Here is a 22,075-nt window from a genome sequence, read left to right as displayed (position 1 = left end):
GCCTAAAAATGTCTGTCAGTTCTAACCTTGCACCCTTGAGGTATCATTTGTTTCCAGGTTATGCCAAGGTCTTGAAGAAAACTGGAACTGAATAAAGACAGATAACATCCTGAAAAGGAATCCCCATATTGGCTGTTCCCAGATATGTTGTAAAATTTTTATGAGCATGATTTGTGGGAAATGATGAGAGTCAAGTGGAAGGGAATAGTCAAAAACATACATTGTTGCATATTTATGAAACAGACACATATATATGGTATGTCCATTGATAGTATCACTCCAAGTAGATGTGTTTCCTCAGTGACTTGGAAAAGGAGGGCAAAATGTAGGCCAGTCAGTTATGATAGTCAATTCTAAACAGTTTAGGTTTTGCACCTGTGATAGCATTTTTTTCCCCTGTTTGCCAGTAAAGACACTAGGGAGAGCAAAATCCTGATTTTTATCCTGTTTGTTTAATGCTTATCATTCTGCTTACTATCTTTTAGTGACTACTCTGTTTCCAGCTGTCTAAACATTCTCTCACATTCCTGTCAGAAATGTGACTCGAGCTCAGGTTCAAGAAATGCAGTGTCCACTCCCTCATTGTTTTTTGGGTTTTTTTTTTTTTTTTTTTTTTTGGCCACACTGTGAGGGGAATCTTAGTTCCCTGACTAGGGATCTAACCCAGGCCCTCAGCAGTGAGAGCACGTAGTTCTAACCACTGGATCGCCATGGAATTCCCCTCTCATTGTTTATTACTTTCTCAGCACGCTTTTAGTTAAGGTTTGAAATGATTAAACCAGTTAGCATTATTATATTTCAAATCCACATCCTATGAGGAGTACTTCTCATTAATAGTGGGATCATCTCCTGATACACCAAATTCGATTATTACTTAATCTTATGATACAATGAATTTGAAAAGTAGACATTTAACTGGAGGTTAAGGCCTTTCTTTTCATCCATTGAAAAAACATTTCTGTAAACTCAGTTATGTGAGCTATTGTTTATTTATTGTGTATTAATATATTTCATTTAAGAATGCAACATCAAAATTTCTTATGAAGTATGATTCTAATAATATTACTGCATAGTATAAAATAATTACGTAGCTGTATTCTTATGTATGAAATAAAGGGTCTTATGTGTAACCAGTGTAACCAGCTATCTTGGCAGCTTCTTTGTGAAAAATTTAAGTAAAAAATATCTGACCAGGCCTAGCATGAATTACCATTACTATCTTAGTTGTGGTCACATTAAGCTTAGTTTTGAAGAAGTACTTATTGAATACAAAAAGAGGATCCTTGGAATTTCCCAGAAGTTTTACTGTTAATACTTTTAAAATCAGAATTCCTGTTATAATGTTAAGTTGGGGAAATGAGGCCATTTAAATAACTAAGGAGGTCTTCCTACCTAAACTCTCATATTCTCCTTCTGGATGTTATGTGTTTATTTTTTTCTATGAGAAGGAATTTTCTTACAGGCTTCTTTTTTTTTAAAGGGACACCTTTAATTTTTTTAATTAGAGGTTGAACAGTAAAATGTAGTTTAGTGAGCTGTAAATTTATAGATGCGTATATGAAGGTCTTGGAAAATATTGAGTGACTGTTATCCCAAGAACCTTCTACAACATTTCACCTTTGAGAGATCATTAAAATTAGTCACAGTAATGCTATGGACATCTTTTATTATTCTGTAATATTTTTATTATATTCACTGTATGTGTAAAGCGTTTGAGAAAAGTAAGCATGAGTTGATTTTTCTAGTTTTAGCAGCAAAATATCTGATGGCTTATTTAAGTAATATATCTATTCGCTTACAAAAGTTAATTTGTTATTTGTGAACACTTCTCTGTGATGGGTACCTTTGATTTGAGAAATCAGTAAAGTTGGTTGAGTTGGAACTAACATAAAGAGATTTAGTTTAATCCTTACTGAAAGCCTATAGTTTCATTTAAATTATGTGAAAATATATAGTTGTTATTCTATGGTGTATAGCTTTTAGTACCGTTTGCCAAGCCTGATGAGCAGCTGTGATAATGAATGACAGACCTCTAAGAGAATGCGATTATTTGCTATTAATTCACAGAACTGATTCACTTTATATCAGAAGACTTGTTTGTTGAATGAGTAGACCTGATGACACAGGCCCTGTATCATTATATTATTTCATACCCAAGCTCAGACACGAGTATTTTGAAAGACACTTCTGGGTTTTGTTAAACCCAGAAGTTTAACCTGTTAAAACTCCCTGGTTCTGCCAAAGATTATACCTTTCTGCTACCTAAGTAGCTTAAGCCAAGGCTAGTTACACATTAACACTCATTCTTACTAGAATAGCAAGTCTCATACTTTGGGGGTCTCACACTTTATACTCTCACAGATGACTGAGAATCTGCAAAGAGTTTTGTTTATGTAGTTTTATCAATTTTAGTGTTAGAACTGACAACTAGAAAAATTTAAGCTATTTATTTATTTTAAAAAGGACAGGAAACCATTGCATATTAAATAGCATATTTTTTGAAAAAAAACTGTACTTTCCATAACAAAAAAGATAGGGAAAAGAATGATATTGTTTTATATTTTTGTAAATATCATTGATATTGGCTTAATAAAAGACAGCTGGATTCTCATACCTGCTTCTACATTCATGCTTTTACAGTACATTGTTTTGGTTGAAGTATATGAAGAAAATCAGGTCTCACGAATATGTAGTTGGAAAGAGGAGTATTTTTATAGCCTTTTCAGATACTTATGGAAACTCTTGTTTGAATACTACACCAACACTCAACAAATAATAATATCTTAAAGGCTAGTTGCAATGTGAGATATATAAATGCATCAATGAACTTTTTTTTACTCTGCTACAATAAAATATATTGGTTGGCTTTGCACTTTGAAAGATCTTTTATCCATGCATGATTTTATAACATCATGCATTAGTCACTTGGTAAATAGGGATCAATGAGTTATGCTGATATTCCAAATGTTGACACATATAGTATTTAAAATATTACATTAGTTAATAATACTGTCATATTAATCAGGAATGCAAAGCTGTCAGGCTCATGATGGTGCTTGAAAGTTCATTTTATCATTGGTAACAAACAGTCTCAGATCTGTATCTTGAAGTGACAGGCCCATTTCATTCATTTGAGACAATGTCTACCAAATACATAAGACTATATAAACATGTTTGTCAGTTATTCTTTCAAGTAAAAAATGGTGTTCTTGGGGGGAAAAAAGGAACAGTTCAGCTCACAACTTAAACATCTACACAAGTAGTTTTTCGCTAAACAACTATAATACTTCTGTATGCAGCAAAAGTGCTTTATGTGTATTTACTCTTTGAAACAATACTGTATACTCAAGGGTCAAGTTACAATGAAATTAAAATGTTTATTGCTTCATCAAGGAAATTATTAACAGGAACTTTTTTTTTTTAAACTGCAAACGTGCGTGTAGCTTTGAAGAATACAGTGACTACAAGTATAGTTTGGTGCTGCTGCATTGATTACTGTTAAGTTACCAGCAACTTTACCCACCATTACTTTTCCACCATTAATGTAAATGTCGACAAAGTGAAAGAAACAACCAGTTCTTAGTACTAATATGATAATAGTTTTGACCACCGGGACTCCTGTGATTCTGTGTACCACACTTTGAGGGCTACTTTTCTAGAATGAAAAAGGCTTATGGTGGCCACAGGAAAGCCAAAGATGTAAAGTCATGGAACTTAGATAAATGAATTGTTGAGGGTGAAATATACATGTAAACAAATTGACAAGTCAACTTTTCTGTACCATGTTAGTAAAATATATGTTTAGTGCTATATATAGGAAGAAAAGGTTATTATAATTATTTATTATAATAAGAATGTATAAAATCGTTTGGAACACATGAGTGGAACTGCTTGATTCTTTGGTTTGGAGGGGGCTAGAGAAACTGGGGAGCTTCAGAGAAGACGTCACAGAATAAGTGAAACTGAAGTGCTCAATAAATATTTGTTCAATGAATTACTATTTCAAAACACAAATGTAGTAGAGAAAAATAGTTTCACTTAACTAATTAATGTGTCCTTAAGGTTTTCATGCTATTTCTTTATGTATTCCTTATGATGTCTGCTCAAGGAAATGAGTCTGGTAGAATTTTTCATTTGGTAGAGAAGCTATGAACTTGATTAATGTGTCTCTCTAAATGTAGGAAGTCATCCAAATATTACTTTTTTGATGTCTCTTTAGACTGAGTCAAGGAGTCAATGAGGCAATGAAAGGAGAGGCAGGAAAAAACTAGTAAAGAAGGGGAAAGAAAGTGTTATAGCTGTGATGATAGAAACTAAGCTTAGGTCAAAGGGGGTAATAATCATAATAACTAACACTTACCATGGAATTATATGGCAAAGGCTATTCTGAGTACTTTTCATGTGTTACCTTGTATGAGCGTCCCAAGAATACTAGTAGATAGGTTCTAATATTCTGCCTTTTACAGATGAGGAAACTAAGGCACTGAGAGGTTAAATAAAGTGCTCCAAATTACACAGTTATTAAGCAGGGTAACAGAAGGCAATCTGGCACAGAGAGCTGCTGTATTGATGAGCTCCTTTCTATTTCTATTCCATCTCTTCAACAATATTGTTATCCAGATATTTTTTCTTCATGTTTTTAGAGATAGACTTTACTTTTTAGAATACTTTTAGATTCACAGCAAAATTGAGCAGGAAGTACGAAGAATTCACATATATTCTCTGTTCCCCAAACGCACAACTTTCCACAATATCAGTATGCCCCACCACAGTGGTACATTTGTTACAGTCAATGAATGAACTTACATTGGTCACATGACTATCAACCAAAGTCTGTAATTCACCTTAGGTTTCACTCTTAGTGTACATTCTAAAGGTTTTGAAAAATGCATGATAAAATGTATCCACAGTTACGGTATTATACAGAATAGTTTCACTGCTCTAAAAAGCCTCTAAGTTCTGCCTATTTATGTCTCCCCAACCCCAGGCAACTACTAATCTTTTTGCTCTCCATAGCTGTGCATTTTCCAGAATGTTAAGTAGTTGGAATTATACCACGTGTAGCCATTTCGGACTGGTGTGTTTCACTTAGTAATGTGCATTTACGTTTCCTCCATGTTTTTTCATGGCTTGATAGCTCATTTCTTTTTAGCACAATAAAGTATTCTGTCACCTGGATGTGCCTTCACCTACTGAAGGACATCTTGGTTACTTCCAAGTTTTGGCAATTATGAATAAAGCTGCTATAAACATCCATGTGCAGGTTTTTGTGTGAACATATGTTTTCAACTCCTTCGGGTAAATAGCTGAATTGTATGGTAAGAGTATGTTTACTTTTGTAAGAAACTGGTGCACTGTGTTCCAAAGTGGCTGTACCATTTTGCATTCCTACCAGCGATAAATAAGAATTCCTGTTGCTCTACATTCTTGCCAGCATTTGGCATTGTCATTGTTTTGTATTTTGGCCATTCTAATAGATATGTAATGGTATCTTGTTGTTTTAATTTGCTTCCTTTATGAAATATGATATTGAACATCTTTTCATTTGCTTATTTGCCACCTTTATATCTTTTTTGGAGAGGTATCTATTCAGATCTTTTGCCCCCTTTTTAATTGGGTTGTTCACTTTCTTATTGTTGAGTTTTAAAAACTCTTTGTATGTTTTAGATGACAGTACATTATCAGATATGTGTTTTGCAAATATTTTCTCCCAGTCCTTAGCTTGTCTTCTCATTTTCTTGACAGTGTCTTTCACAGAGCAGAAGTTTTAAATTTTAATGAAGTCTAGCTTATCAATTATTCCTTTCCTGGTTCATGATTTTGGTGTTGTATCGAAAAAGTCATTGCCAGAACAAAGATCACCTAGGTTTTCTCCTTGTCATCTTCTAGAAGTTTTATAGTTTTGTGTTTTACATTTAGGTGTATGGTCCACTTTGAGTTAATGTTTGTGAAGAGTGTAAGGTCTGTGTCTAGATTCATTTTCTTGTATATGAATATCTAGTTGGTCTAGTACCATTTGTTGAAAAGACTATTTTTTCTCCATTGTATTGCTTTTGCTCTGTTGTCAAAGTTCAGTTGATTATATTTGTGTGGTCTGTTTCTGGGCTCACCATTCTGCTTAATTGATCTATTTGTCTTTTCGTTGACTGGTACCACACTGTCTTGATTACTGTAGCTTTATAATAAGTCTTGAAGTCAGATAGTGTCACTCTTACAACTTTGTTTTCCTTCAATATTGAGTTGGCTGTTCAGGGTCTTTTGCCTCTCCATATAAACTTTAACATTAGTTTATCAACATCCATAAAATAACTTGCTGGAATTTTGTTTGGGATTGCATTGAATCTGTAGATCACACTGGGAAGAATTGAAACTTGACAATATTGAGTCTTCCTATTGATGAACATTGGAATTGCTCTCTCTTTCTCTCTACTTAGTTCTTTGATTTCTCATCAGAGTTTTGTGATTTTTCTTATATAGATCTTATACATAATTTATTAGGTTTATACCTAAGTATTTCATTTTTGGGGGTGCTAATGTATGAAGATGGTATTGTGTTTTTAATTTCAAGTAACAGTTGATTGTTGGTGTATATAGGAAAGCAGTTGGCTTTTGTATATTAACCTTGTATCCTGGAAACTTGCTGGAATTGCTTATTACTTTCAGGTTTTCTACATAGACAGTCATGTCATTTGGGAACAAAGACAGTTACACATCTTCCTTCCTAATCTGTAAACCTTTTATTTCCTTGTTTTGGCTAATTGAATTAACTAGGACTTTCAGTGCAATTTAGAAAAGGTGTGGTAATAGGTGACATCCTTGCCTTGTTCCTAATCTTAGCTAGAAAGCTTCTAGTTTCTTATGATTAAGTATGATGTTATCTGTAGGTTTTTGGTGAATGTTCTCTGTCATGTCAAGGAACTTCCCCTCTATGCTTAGTTTGCTGAGAGTTTTTATCATGAATGGGTGTTAGATTTTCTCAAATGCCTTTTCTGTATCTATTGATATGATCATGTACTTTTTCTTGTTTAGCTTCTTGATGTGATTAATTGACTTTCAATGTTGAACCAGCCCTGCATACCCAAAATGAATCTTATTTGGTCATGGTTTGTAATTCTTTTCATACATAGCTACATTCAATTTGCAAATATTTTGTTGAGGATTTTTGCATCTGCATTCATGAGAGATATTGATGTATAGTTTTATTGTAATTTCTTTTTCTGGTTTTGGCATTGGGGTAATGCTGGCTTTATGGAATAAGTCAGGAAGTATTTCTTTGGCTGCAGTCTTCTGGAAGAGATTGTAGAGAATGTTTTAGTTTCATCCTTCAGTGTTTGGTAGAATTCACCATGAACCCATTGTGGCATGATACTTTCTATTTTGGAAGATTATTAATTATTGATTCATTTTCTTTAATAGATATAGGCCTATTCAGATTGTCTACTTCTTGTGTGTCTTATCAGATTATATCTTTCAAGAAATTGGTTCATTTCATCTAGATTATCAAATTTGTGGGCACAGAGTTATGCATAGTATTCCTTTATTATCTTTTTAATGTCCACAGGATCTATAGTGATGTCCTGTCTTTCATTTCTGATATTAGTAATTTGTATCTTCTTTTTTATTTTTATTTTGTCTGGCTAGAGACTTGTTGATTTTAATGTTTTTTTCAGAACTAGCTTTAGGTTTTGTTGCTTTTCTCTATTGATTTCCTGTAATAGATTTCACTGATTTCTGCTCTAACTTTATTATTTCTTTCCTTCTGTTTACTTTGGATTTAATTTGCGCTTCTTTTTCTAGTTTCCTAAGATAGAACTTAGATGACTGATTTTAGATTTTTCTTCTTCTCTATGAATTCAGCGCTGTAAAATTCCCTCTAAGCACTGCTTTTGCTGAATCCCACAAATGTTAAGCTGTATTTTCATTTTCATTTAATTAAAAATATTTGAAAATTTCTTTTGAGATTTTTGTCTTTGATCCATGTATTACTTAGAAGTGTGTTGTTTAATCTGTGAGTATTTGGGGATTTTCCAGCTATCTTTCTGTAATTGATTTTTAGTTTAATTTTATTGTGGTCTGGGACATGCATTATATGATTTCTGTTCTTTTAAATACATTAAAGTGTATTTTATAGCCCAGAATGTGGTCTGTCTTGATGAACAAGATGTCTTTTTCATTGTACTGAATTGAAGAGTCTTAGATTAATGACGATATTTTAAAATAATTCTGTTTTCTGTCCATGGTAGGTACTGAGCACTTTATCTTCAACTTATTTCATGATTTGTTCTAATGGTGAAAAGTTTTCATCTTAGTGCTCTGTTCCTACATGTGCCAACCCTGGTCTCAGAATGAGTGGCGTCTGTGGAAAATCTAGGCTGTCTTCATAAAATGCATATGCATATTAGTGAAAGTATTCTACATCATGAATCTGCAAGTGATTTTTGAAAAATATTGGCTGAAGTAACATATCACATCTGGAATTTTTTTAAATGGGGAGACATTTCTCAGGGATTTATAACTAATAAATTTACCTTATACTTTTAAGATGTGACAATTTTTTTTTTTCTATCTCCTTTAGTTTTGTCAGCCTGGAGGGTGGCAGCTGTCCAGAGAGAGGAAGCAGCCAACGTTTTTTGTGGTGGTCCTGACAGATATTGACTCAGATCGACATTACTGCTCATGCCTAACCTTTTATGAGGCAGAGATCAATCTTCAGGTACAGCAACTTTTCTAGCCAAATTATAGCCAAAGAGACACCATTTAGGAATCTTTTTATTATGCCATATTTGTTTTTGTTAGAATAGCAAGTTTGAGTTCTATGAGCTACTTTAAAATGACTGAGGTACTATATTGTTGAAGAAGAGAGCAAGAAGGTAAAGTTATTGTCCAGGTTTAATTGTTCTTCTTTAAAATATTGTTCATAATCTGCATACTTCTAAGAATAGCATCTCTGCAAATTGGTTTATTAAGAAGATTTGTGTCCTCTCATGATGAACCTGTGGTTTTTCCCTTTCAGTCTTTCTCCTGAGGTGTCTTTCACAGAATATAGAGCATTTAATCAGAATGTTTATAAATCACTTATCACAATGCTTGATATTATTTTTTAAGTGCTGAAGTAACTGTTAACTCATTATTATTAGTGGTGGTAGTATCAAAATGATGGGACTGACATTAATAGGCTAGAACTATAGAAATTAAAAATACTGGGTCTTTCAGAGAATTAGCTGGGGTTCTCTCAGTTTCAAACAACTGGATCTACTGTCTCTAATTTATTCAGAAAAGGATTTATGAGAAAGTATTGGGTAGTTTATGTAATTTCATGGGTAAGGGGTGAGCAGGGAACCAGTTCTGTTTACTAGGAACTGCCTAGCTTGGGGCTGTTCATGCTTTTTCAACCTTTTATTACTATGATGTTGGGTACCAGACAATACAGCCTTCACAATAATCACACTAAAAAAATCCGTTCTCCCATGTGTAGCCACTGTCACACATTGGTGACTTCTGCTTTAAGTGTCATATGGGTTGTTTCCTTGTGTCAGATTGCATGCAGATCCCCCCCCAAAGGAATCAGAAAAACTTTGTTGTTGTTGTTATTTGTTTGTTTGTTTTGCTTTCAAGGCCCTATAGTATGAGAAGGAAACTATAAAACAGTTTGCAGGATGTTGAGTGAGCCAATTGCATTATCATCTGCTATGCTTTCTGCTACATACAGATGAATGAGTATCACCACCAGGGAAAAGGATTGGCTTGCTTTCTGAAATGACCTCACAAAGGAGCATTTGTTATTTTTGTTATTTTAATTAAATGCCAAGATCTGAATTTTCTGGATGCAGAAATTTCATTTTTCAGTACAAGAGGAGACAAACCACCTCTCATGGTACAGACTCACATTATCCAAGTTCATTAGACTGATGTATTAAAACCAGCATGCTAGCTTTTTAATTTACAGTGGTAAGTTAAAAGGTTATATAGAACAAAATATACATTATCTATATTATCAGCACATTTTCTCCTTGTTGTCAGATCTTTGTGGGAAGCCGTATCAAAATCAGAAGCATTTTGATTGTGGAATCAAACTAAGGAATATTTGATGTCAAATATTTAACACCTGCCAGATTAACACAGCCCGTTGTTTATACAGTTGACCCTTGAACAACATGGGCTTGAACTGCACGGGTCCACTTATACACAGATCTTTTTCAGTAACTATATACTACAGTACTGCATGATCCATAGTTGGTTGAATACGTGGATGCAGAGGGCCAACCGTAAAGTTAATATGTGGATTTTCGACTGCACAGTGGGGTCAGCACCCCTAAACCCTGCATTGTTCGGGGCCAACTGTTTTTGAAATTAGGGCTTATGTTGTCAGTTCAGACAGAGAACTTAGATGTCTATGATTCTAGTCATTTCTGTCCTGATTAGTGTTCGGGTGGATGTTGCCAACAAATAGCCAATCGAATTCCCATTTTGGTCAATTCAGTCTAAATAAGAATGTTCTCTTGTTGAGAGCCTTGCTATCTTTTTCAGGTGACCTTTCATTTCTCTGTTGATCTTTTGAACATAAGTCAGTGCTGAGAAGGCAGTATTTTCTTTTATTTCCATATTCTTGAGGGTACCTCTTTACAACTCCCTAGAATTATCTAATGAAACTGTGATTATTTGGGTTCTTTTTCTTCTCTCCATCATTACCAACCCCTTACCCCCTAAATAAACTCACAGAAAAGTAATACATTAAGACAATGTAGGGGGTTCCAGTCCAAGATGGTGACATAGGAAGCTTCTGAACTCACTCCTATGGACACACTGAATCCACAGCTACACATGGAGAAATTTCTCCTGAAAGAAATCCAGAAACTAGCTGAGCAATTCCTATACAGCAGGCAAACGAGAACATACCCACACTGAAGTGAGTAGAAAAGGCTGAGATGCAGTCTCACCATAAATGTCCCCTGGCAGAGAGACGTGCAATTGAGAAGCAACTTACAACTTCCAGGTCCTCCCCTGAGGTGCGAAGGGTTTGGACCCTGCATCTAGCCCCCATCTTTTTAGACTTCCACTTGAGGTAAGGACCCAAAAACACCTAGCTCTGAAAAACAATGGGGCTTTTATTCATGAGACCCACCGGACTATAACAAGCAAAGAGTTCTTAATGGGTTTTCAAGGATTTGCTGTGGCTCAGCACGGAGGAAGCAGGGAGAAACACCCATCTCTCAGTCTGCCTGAAAAAATCCTGTTTGCCTACTTTTTTTTTTTTTTTTTTACGGTACGCGGGCCTCTCACTGTTGTGGCCTCTCCCGTTGTGGAGCACAGGCTCCGGACGCGCAGGCTCAGCAGCCATGGCTCACAGGGCCAGCCGCTCCGCGGCATGTGGGATCTTCCCGGATCGGGGCACGAACCCGTGTCCCCTGCATCGGCAGGCGGACTCTCAACCACTGCGCCACCAGGGAAGCCACGTGTTTGCATACTTTAAAAGCTACTGCCTGAGGATCAGGTTTCTAACTTAGCACACATCTAGGAGCTAATTTTGATTCTCTTTGGAGACCAGGGATCTGGCAGGTGCCATCTCTGTTCCCTCTCTAGCCTGCTCCCGCTCACTGGTTTCTTCTTGGAAAGAGCTTGTGCACATGTCTGGCGCCCCAGATTTTGCAGCTGCTTCCCAAGGGACACACCCTTTTAAACCTTTGACTCTGTGGCCAACAGGACTTGAGCTCCCAGGTCCCACAGGATTGTAGCAAACGAAGTTCTTAACTGGCTATCCCCCAAGGCTCAGCACAGAGGGAGCAGACAGTAACACCCATCTCCCAGTCTCCACTGAAAGATACATATTTGCATACATTAAAAGCTGCTACCTGAAGGTCTGGCTTCCAATCCACCTGAATCTAGGTGCTGACTATGATCCTTCCCTTTGGAACACTATCAGGTATTGGTATACCCTCAACTATGGTGAGCACTAAGAATAAAGTAGGCTGCTTGGACCATCATAAAGATTTGAGAGACAACCAAGAGCTAGGGCAGGTTTGAATAATAAGGTTCATCTCCTACAAGAGGCCACTCCTTCAGGACTAGGAGAGGTAGATGTTTTAAATAATGCATAGAAACCAACACAGAGAGTCAAGGAAAATGAAGAAATAGGAATATGTTCTAAATGAAAGAACAAGGTAAAACCTCAGAGAAAGACCTTAATGAAGTGGAGATAAGTGATTTACCTGATAAAGAGTTTAAAATAATGGTCATAAAGATGCTGAGCTCAGGAGAAGAATGGATGAGCAAAGTAAGAATTTCAACAAAGAAATAGAAAGTGTAAGAAAGTACCAAATAGAAGTCACAGAGCTGAAGAGTATAATAAGTGAACTGAAGAATACAATAGAGGGGTTCAATAGCGCGCTACATGACACAGGAGAGAGGATCAGTTTACATGAGGACAGGACAGTGGAAATCATCTAATTAAAACAGAAAAATGAAAAAAATGGAAAAGAATAAAGATAGCTTAAGGGACTTATGAGATAACATCAAGCAAACCAGCATTCGCATGGTAGGGGTCCCAGGAGGAGAAGAGAAAGAGAAAGGGGCAGAAAACTTACAAGAAGAAATAATGGCTGAAAACTTTCCTAACCTGGGGAAAGAAACAGATATTCAGATCCAGGAAGCCCAGAGAGTTCCAAATAAGATGATCCCAAAGAGACCAACACCAAGACACATTATAATTAAAGTGTCAAAAGTTAAAGACAAAGAGAGAATCTTAAAACAGCAAGAGAAAAATAACTGGTTCATAAAAGGGAACCCTGATAAGACGATGATCAGAATTTTCAGCAGAAGCTTTGCAGGCCAGAGAAGAGTGGCAAGATTTATTCAGAGTGCTGAGAGAAAAAAAAGTGTCCATTAAGAATATTCCACCTGGGGCTTCCCTGGTGGCGCAGTGGTTGAGAGTCCGCCTGCCGATGCAGGGGACACGGGTTCGTACCCTGGTCTGGGAAGATCCCACATGGTGCGGAGCAGCTGGGCCCGTGAGCCATGGCCACTGAGCCTGTGCATCCGGAGCCTGTGCTCCGCAACGGGAGAGGCCACAACAGTGAGAGGCCCGCGTACCATAAAAAAAAAGAATATTCCACCTGGCAAGTTGTCCTTCAGAGTCGAAGAAGAGAAGAAAGAGTTTTGCAGACAAGCAAAAGCTAAAGAAGCTAATCACCACTAGACTGGCTTTACAGGAAATGTTAAAGGGACTTCTTTAAGCTGAAATGAAAAGGTGCTAATTAGTAACAGGAAAACATATGAAAGTATAAATCTCACTTGTAATGGTAAATATATACTAAAATAAAGATAAAGAATTTGAAACAGCAAGGAAACAACAAATTGACAGTAGTAAATACATAATTAATTTAAATGTAAAATGACTAAATTTTCCAATCCAAAGATGTAGAGTGTCTGAATAGATTAAAAAAAACAAAAAGACCTAGAACAAAACTCACTTCAGCTTTAAGGACACACATTGACTGAAAATGAAGGGTAGAAAAAGATACTTCACGCAAATGGAAATCAAAAGAAAGCTAGGGTAGCTATACTTAATATAAGACAAAATGACTTTAAACTAAAAACTGTAATAAGAGACAAGGATAGTCATTGTATAATGATAAAGTAGTCAACTCATCAAGAGAGTATAACACTTGTAAATATTTATGCATCTATTATCCGAGCACCTAAACATATAAAGCAAATCTGAAGGTAAAAATTGATAGCAATACAATAATAGTAGAAGACTTAAGGACCCCACATTTAACAATGGATAGATCATCCGGACAGAAAATCAATACAGAAAACTGGATTTAAACAGTATGTGAGACCAGGTGGACCTAACAGACGTATATAGAATCTTCCATGCAACAGCAGCTGAATAAACATACTTCTCAAGCACATGTGGGACATTCTTCAGGATAGGTAATGTGTTAGGCCACAAAACAAGTCAATAAATTTAAGAAGATTGAAATCATATCAAGCTTCTTTTCCAGCCACAAAAGTATAGTACTAGAAATCAATTACAAGAAGAGAACTGGAAAATTTACAAATATGTGGAGGTTAAACAACATTCTATTGAATGGGTCAAAGAATAAACTAAAAGGAATAAAAAAAATACCTTAAGACAAATGAAAATGCAAATACAGCATACCAGAATTTATTGGCTAAAGCAAAAGCAGATATAAGGGGGAAATTTATAGCAGTTAACACCTACATTAAGAAAAGAGTAAAATCTCAAATAAGCAACTTAAGTTTATACCTGAAGGAGCTAGAAGAAGAACAAACTAAGCCCAAAATTAATAGAATGAAGGAAATAACAAATATCAGAGTGGAAATAAATGAAACAGAGTAAAAAGACAATAGAAAAAAAAACCAGTGAAACAAAGAGTTGTTTTTTTTTTTGGAAAGGTAAATCGACAAACCCTTAGCTATACTCAGCAGGATAAAAAGGGAAAGGACTCAAATAAAATTAGAAATGAAAGAGGAAATGTTAGATTTGATACCACAAAAATACAAAGACTCATAAGACTACTGTGAAAAAACACACACCAACAAATTGGACAACCTAGAAGAAATGAATAAATTCCTACTAACATACAACCTACCAAGTCTGAATTATGAAGAAATATAAAATATGAACAGAACAATAGTAGTAAAGATATTAAATTGGTAATCAAAAACATCCTACCAAGGAAAAATCGAGGACCAGATGGCTTTACTTGTCAATTCTGCTACACATTTAAAGAAGAATTAATAACAATCTTTCTCAAATTCTTCCCCCACCAAAAAAAGAGAAGAGGAGGAAACACCTTCAAACTCATTTTACAAGGCCAGCATTACACTGATACCAAAGACAGACATGGGCACTACAAGAAAAGGAAACTACAGGCCCTGATGAACATAGATGCAAAAATTCTCAACAAAATAAAGGCAAACCAAATTCAGCAATACATTAAGAGGATCATACACCATGATCAAGTGGGATTTATTCCTGGATGCAGGGTTCAACATATGCAGATCAATGAATGTGATCCACCACATTAACAAAATAAAAGGATGAAATTCATATGATCTTCTTAATTGATGCAAAGAAATCTGTCAAAATTCAACATCCATTCATGATAAAACTCTCAACAAACTGCGTATAGAGTGAACATACTTAAGCATCATAAAAGCCCTTTATGACAAGTCCACAGCTAACATCATACTCAGTGGTGAAAAGCTGAAAGTTTTTCCTCTAAGATCCAGTACTAGTCAAGAATGCCCACTCTTGCTACTGTTATTCAACATAGTATTGGATGTCCTGGCTAAAAGAATTTGTCAAGAAAAAGAAGTATAAGCCATTCAAATCAGAAAGGAAGAAATAAAACTGTCTCTATTTGTTGATGACATGATATTACATATAAAAAATCCTAAAGACTACAAAAAAACTGTTAGCACTAACAAAGGAATTCTGTAAAGTCGCAGGACACAAAATTGATAAACAAAAATCAATTGAGTTCCTATACACTAACAACAAATCATCAGGAAGAGAAATTAAGAATATAGTCCTATTTATAATTGCATGAAAAAGAATAAATACCTGGGTATAACTTTACCAAGGAGGTAAAAGATCTGTATCCTGAAAACTGTAAGACATTAATGAAATAAATTGAAGAAGACACATATAAATGGAAAGATACCCCATGCTAATGGATTGGAAGACATAATAATGTTGAAATGTCCATACAGCTCTAAGAAATTTACAGATATGGTGCAGTCCCTATCGAAAGTTCAGTGGCATATTTCACAGAAATAAAGAATCCTAAAATTCATATGGAACCACAAAATACTCTGAATAGCCAAAGTATTCTTGAGAAAGGAGGTTAAAGGTGGAGTCACACTTCCTAATATCAAAGTGTATTACAAAATTTTATTAATCAAACCGTATGGTATTGGCATAACAACAGACATGTAGATCAATAAAACAGAATACAGAGCCCAGAAATAAACCCATGTGTATATAGTCAATTAATTTGCAACAAAGGAGCCAAGGATATACAGTGGCAAAAAGATAGTCAATTTGATAAATGGTGTTTGGAAAATTGGACAGCTATATGCAAAAACAAACAAACAAAAAACCAGGATCCCTATCTTATGCCATACACAACAATAAATTCAAAATGGATTAAAGATTTGAATGTAAGGCCTGAAACTGAGTAAGTTCTAAAAGAAAACTTAAGGGGTGAGCTCCTTAACAAAGGTCTTGCCAATGACTTTCGGCAAAAATAAGCGGGACTGCATGAAACTAAAAGCCTTCTGCACAGCAAAGGAAACTATCAACAAAATCAAAAAGCAACCTGCTGAATGGGAGAAAATATTTGCGAACCACATATCTGTTAAGAGGTTAATATCCAAAATATATAAAGAACTCATGCAACTCAATAGCAAAAAACCAAACCATCCAATTTTTAAATGGGAAAGGACTTGAATAGACATTTTCCCGAAGAAGTCATACAACAGGTACATAAAAAGATGCTCAACATCACTAATCATCAGGGAAATGGAAATCAGCATCGTAATGAGATATCACCTCATACCTGTTAGAATGGCAGTTTTCAAAAAGATAAGAGGTAACAAGTGTAGTCAAGGCTGTAGGTAGAAGGGGGGAACCCTTGTGAACTGTTGGTGGAAATGTGAATTGGTGCAACCACTATGGAAAATGGTATGGAGGTTCTTAAAAAAATTAAAAATAGAACTGCCTTATCCAGTAATCCCACTTCTGGGTATGTATCCAAAGGAAATGAAAACAGGGTATCGAAGAGTTATTTGCACTCCCATGTTCATTGCAGCATTATTCACAATAGCCAAGATATGGCAACAAGTTAAGTGTCCATCAATAGTTGAATGGATAAGGATGTTTTATATACATGCATAATACATATGCACAACAGATATATATTTCATACACACAATGGAACATTCAGTCATAAGAAAGAAGGAAATCCTACTGTTTATAACAACATGGATGGTTATGCTAAGTGAAATAAGTCAGAGGGTGACAAATACTGTATGGTATCATTTATATGTAGAATCTTAACAACAAAAAAGGTTAAACTCAAGAGAAATAGAGAGTGGAATGGTGGTCACCAGGGGCTGAAGCTTTCAAGAAATAGGGAGAGGTTGGTAAAAGAATACAGAGTTTCAGCCATAAGATTAGTAAGGTCTGAGGATCTCTAGTAAAACATGATGACTACAGTTGATAGCACTGTATTGTATGATTGAAATTTACTAAGAGTGTAGATCTTAAATGTTTTCATCTCCCCCCCACACACAAAAAAAGTATCTAAGGTGATGGATGTATTAAATAACTGGATGGAGGATACCTTTAACAGTGTATCCATATGTCATATCACCACTCTAAATATCTTAAAATGTTGTCAATTATACCTCTATAAACCTGATTAAAAAAAGACAGTTTAGCAGGTGTAAAGAGATTCTAGGAAGCCCAATTAAACTTAACAGAAATCAATACAGGATGACATTATAGCAGGCATTTTTGGAGCGGTTCTAGGAATTCTTGGATATTTTTCAAACTTTTCATTTGGAAATAATTTCAAACTTACAGAAAAGTTACAAGAATATTGCAAACATCTATATACCCTTTACCTATGTTTGCCCATTTAAAATATTTTGTCCCATTTCTTTATTATCATAGATATTAATTCTCTTTAATAGACCCCTCTCCTTCCCTTACTCCCTCTTTCTCCTTACACACACACACACACACACACACACACACAGAAAGTTTTTTCAGAACAATTTGAGACAAATTTGTGTGCATCATTTCCCTTTGCCCTAAAGTCTTCAGTGTATGTTTCATAGGAATAAGTATTTTCTTATGTAAACATAGTATGGTTATCAATATCAGAAAATCAATATCAATATTATACCTTTATCTCATCTACCATCCATTCAATTTTGTCATTTGACCTAATGCTCTTTATGCTCCGCCCCCCCTTTTGGTCTTCCAGTACAGGATGTAATTTAAAATTCTGTATTGCATTTAATTATCTTTTGTCTGTCTTCATCTGGAATAGTTGCTCAGCCTTTGACATTTTCAAATAATGCAGGTCCCAATGCCCCTTTTAAATAGAATGCTTAATAGTTTTTGTTTTTCTGATGTCTCTCACTTTAGATTCAGGTTATACATCAGTAATTGGATTACTACCAACATTTGGAATACTAAGTGTATGTCCTACTAAGGGCACACATCTGGAAGTACACAATGTCTGTCTGCTACCCACCTGCCTTACTGATGCTGTTCTTTTTGAGTACCTAGTCTGGTGATTGTCACATTACCTCCATTGTATAGTTGCTATTTTTTTTTCTTTGCTTGCAACTAATAAGCCATGACTGATAAGATACTTTAAGACTATGCAAATACTCTACTACTCATTAATTATCCCCCCTGCCAGATTCAGCATTTAGTGATGATTCTTGCCTGTGCCAATTTTTATTATGATGGTTGCAAAATGATTATTTTCCAACTATGCACACTCTCTACCTGTACCTTTACCAGTCAGCAGTTGACATTTTACGTTTTCTGTCTTGTCTATCTATGTGAGTTATAGATTCATGTATTCCAGTTTCTTTTTCTTCAGTAGTATATAATTAATGGTTTTTACTGTTTTAATGCACAGATTGTCCAAGATTTGACCAGTGGGCAACCCTTCAGAGTGGTTCCTGTGTTCTCTTGACAAGCCCCATCAGGGTTTTTTTTTTTTAGCATTTTTAAACTTTCTTGCATAACAAGCTGATCCAGGATCATCTTTTTCCTTCCTTTCCTCAGCCTTGAAATCAGCCAATTCTCCAAGGAGCCCTGGCTCATTTGAGTATGGAATAATATTAAAAACCAAGATTAGGGGCTTCCCTGGTGGTGCAGTGGTTGAGAGTCCGCCTGCCAATGCAGGGGACACGGGTTTGTGCCCCGGTCCGGAAGATCCCACATGCCACGGAGCGGCTAGGCCCGTGAGCCATGGCCGCTGAGCCTGCGCGTCTGGAGCCTGTGCTCCACAACGGGAGAGGCCACAACAGTGAGAGGCCCGCGTACCGCAAAAAAACAAAACAAAACAAAACAAAAACAAAAAACAAGATTAGGGTTCTTGTATATTTGGAATCAATGTTTCAAAATTATTTTTCTTTTTAGCTCAGATATTTTCCTATTTGCCATTTTAACTGGACCAAAACATTGTAATTTATTTAGTATTTACAGTCACCTTACAGAAAGTTAGTGTCTGCTTCATATGAGTTTTTTAAGATTCTGAAAATGTAAATAAGTTATAAGAGTTCTGGCTCCTATATAAGTTCGCTTAGGTAGTAGATGCTAGCCAGAATTATGTAACAGCTTTTCTGTATGAAGAACAGAGAGATAATATCTTCTGGAATTGGTCCAAAAATTGGTAAAAATAATGAGGTAATATTTGAAAAAGATAATATTAAAGCCCAGATGGTGTTCCTTTCTAGGTCATCATTAATGTTGTTCCCATTTTCGATGTGAACAGTTAATTATGTACTTTAAAAAAAATGTGTTTTTCCATGCCGCGGAGCAACTGGGCCCGTGAGCCACAGCTACTGAGCCTGCGCGTCTGGAGCCTGTGCTCCGCAACAAGAGAGGCCGCGATAGTGAGAGGCCCGCGCGCCACAATGAAGAGTGGCCCCCGCTCGCCACAACTAGAGAAAGCCCTCGCACAGAAACGAAGACCCAACACAGACATAAATTAATTAATTTTTTTTTTTTTTTTTTTTTTTTTTTTGCGGTACGCGGGCCTCTCACTGTTGTGGCCTCTCCCGTTGTGGAGCACAGGCTCCAGACGCGCAGGCTCAGCGGCCATGGCTCACGGGCCCAGCCGCTCCGCGGCATGTGGGATCCTCCCAGACCGGGGCACGAACCCGTGTCCCCTGCATCGGCAGGCGGACTCTCAACCACTGCGCCACCAGGGAAGCCCTAAAAATATTTTTTAAAAATGTGTTTTTCTTTTATTTTTGGATCATATCATCAATTGAAAAATAGATCTTTTAATTCTCATTTTGTGTGAATTACTTCATACCAAATATACTATGGCACATTATTTGGAAGCCTAAAGAAGAGGAACTTAGGGATACAAACTATCCAAAGTATAATTGTGCAACTTTAAAAATGTTGGCTCTTATCTCTCTAAGATACAGTAACACTGTCAAAAATCACAAGCATTAAACTTTTGATAACATATTCCCGGAATTATCCAACTAGGCAATGTGATTATAAAATTTTTTAAGTAATCAGTAAAATATGATAGATGTGACGTTGCTTTATATGACTTACCTTAAAAAATGATAGACCTGTCTAAATTTTTTATTTAGTTGTATCACTTTGGAGTCTTTTAATGTGTTTGTAAACGTGTTTATGAACCAATAATGATGCAGTTCAGACTAAAGACATTTTGGTATGTTAGCAAACGAAATGTGATCAAAGAAAAGGGGTGAAATGAATGAATGTACTTCGGAATAACATTGACATATAGTAGGTGCACAATGAAGGTTTTATTTTCATTTTTTTATTATGGATATTCTGAAACAAATAGAAAATTTAAGTGAGTAGTATAATAAATCCCATTACACTTGACCCAGCTTTAAAAATTATCAGCATTTTGTCAATCTTTTAAAATCTAAATCCTTGATTTTTTTTTTTTTTTTTTTTTTTTAGGGAGAGACATTTAAAAGCAAACCCCAGATACCATATTTCACCTGCAAATATTTTAGTATGTATCTCTAACTGGTAAAATCTTCTTTAGATTACCAATCTGCCATTATAATTTTTAACAAAATTAATTACAATTTTGAATAACCCCTTAATATTATCTAATATCCAACTTACATATTTTTAAATTAAAAAAATTGTCTCAAAAATGTCTTGGTTTATTCAAACAAGTTCCACACATTGTATTTGGTTGATATTTCTTAACTTCTTTCTGTAACAGTCCCTCTTCTGGGGGTGGTAGAAGAACTGGGTCATTTGTCCTATGGAATGCTCTATATTCTGGATTTGGCTGATTAATTCTCCATGTTATTTTTTAACTTGTACCTCTACTCTCTATAGTTTCCATAAAGTAATATTTAGATCTAGAGGCTTAATTGGATTCACGTTCAATTTTTAAAGCAAAAATTGCACTGTACTTCCTATTGTGTTACATCAAGATGAACTTATTTTCTGGTTGTTCTACTTTTAGTAATTTATGATTGATTTGTGGGTTTGGGGTAGTGCCAGCCTTTGACTTAATCGTTTGGGATCTATTGATGATCATTGCCTAAATACATTATTTCAGTAGGAATTGCAAAAGATAATTTCCTCATACTATTATTCCTGCTGCATTTATTGACTGAAATTCAACTATTAAAAAGAACTTTCATTGACCACAGTTTGATAGAGAAGACAGTTGTTTCCCCTTATTTTTAAAAATTTTCAAAATAGTAGATTGGTACCCTAGCAATCTTCAGTAGTGACCAATTAAAAAATTATCATATGAACTCATGGATTTTTGTGTATTTGTTGAGTTTCATTCAGCTGCGATTTTTATTTATTTTGATTCTGTTAGTCTTTGACAGATTCTTTACTTTTTGACTAAGATGAATAGTCTTATTTTGTACATTTTTCTGGCCCAAATATAGAATGTCATTTCTCCAGGGAGTCCTGGTTTCCTTTACTAGAAAATAGTATTTAGTAAGTTCTTGATTGTATAAATGAATTATGAACACTGGTATGATGCTTAGTACAGTGTCTGGCATGTAGAATATATGTTACAGTTATTGTTTTCTTTTATATTCTCATATTAATTAGCCTAGAACTGTGGTTCTTAAAGTGCGGTCCCTGGATCAGCAGTATCAGTATCACTGGGGAATTTCTTAGAAATGTAAATTCTCAGACCTGAATCAGAAATTTTACGGGTGAGACCCAAAAATCTATTTTAGCAAGCCCTCAGTGATTTTGTTACACACTGAAGTGTGAGAACCACTGGTCCAAAGTAGAAGTTCCTAACTCATCTGGTGC

At 35.4% G+C, this 22,075-nt stretch overlaps 1 protein-coding gene across 8 annotated transcripts in view; it reads left to right on the top strand.

Annotated features, from left to right (window-relative positions):
* SBF2 (SET binding factor 2) overlaps positions 1 to 22,075 on the top strand; it is a 465,909-nt gene that overhangs the window by 203,757 nt on the left and 240,077 nt on the right. For 7 of the 8 annotated variants that reach the window (XM_019948149.3, XM_019948148.3, XM_033862524.2 and 4 more), the window contains exon 3: positions 8,576 to 8,713. The exons of the other annotated variant lie outside the window; for it this stretch is intronic. In XM_019948149.3, coding sequence (XP_019803708.2) covers positions 8,576 to 8,713 — 138 coding nt within the window. The remainder of the gene's footprint in view (positions 1 to 8,575; positions 8,714 to 22,075) is intronic. 8 annotated transcript variants of the gene reach the window in all.

Source organism: Tursiops truncatus, chromosome 8 (assembly GCF_011762595.2).
Source record: "Tursiops truncatus isolate mTurTru1 chromosome 8, mTurTru1.mat.Y, whole genome shotgun sequence".
In the NCBI taxonomy this organism is placed as follows: Eukaryota; Metazoa; Chordata; class Mammalia; order Artiodactyla; family Delphinidae; genus Tursiops; species Tursiops truncatus.
The sequence above is the reverse complement of the archived record's forward strand: the minus strand, read 5'-3'. Positions and strand labels throughout refer to the sequence as shown.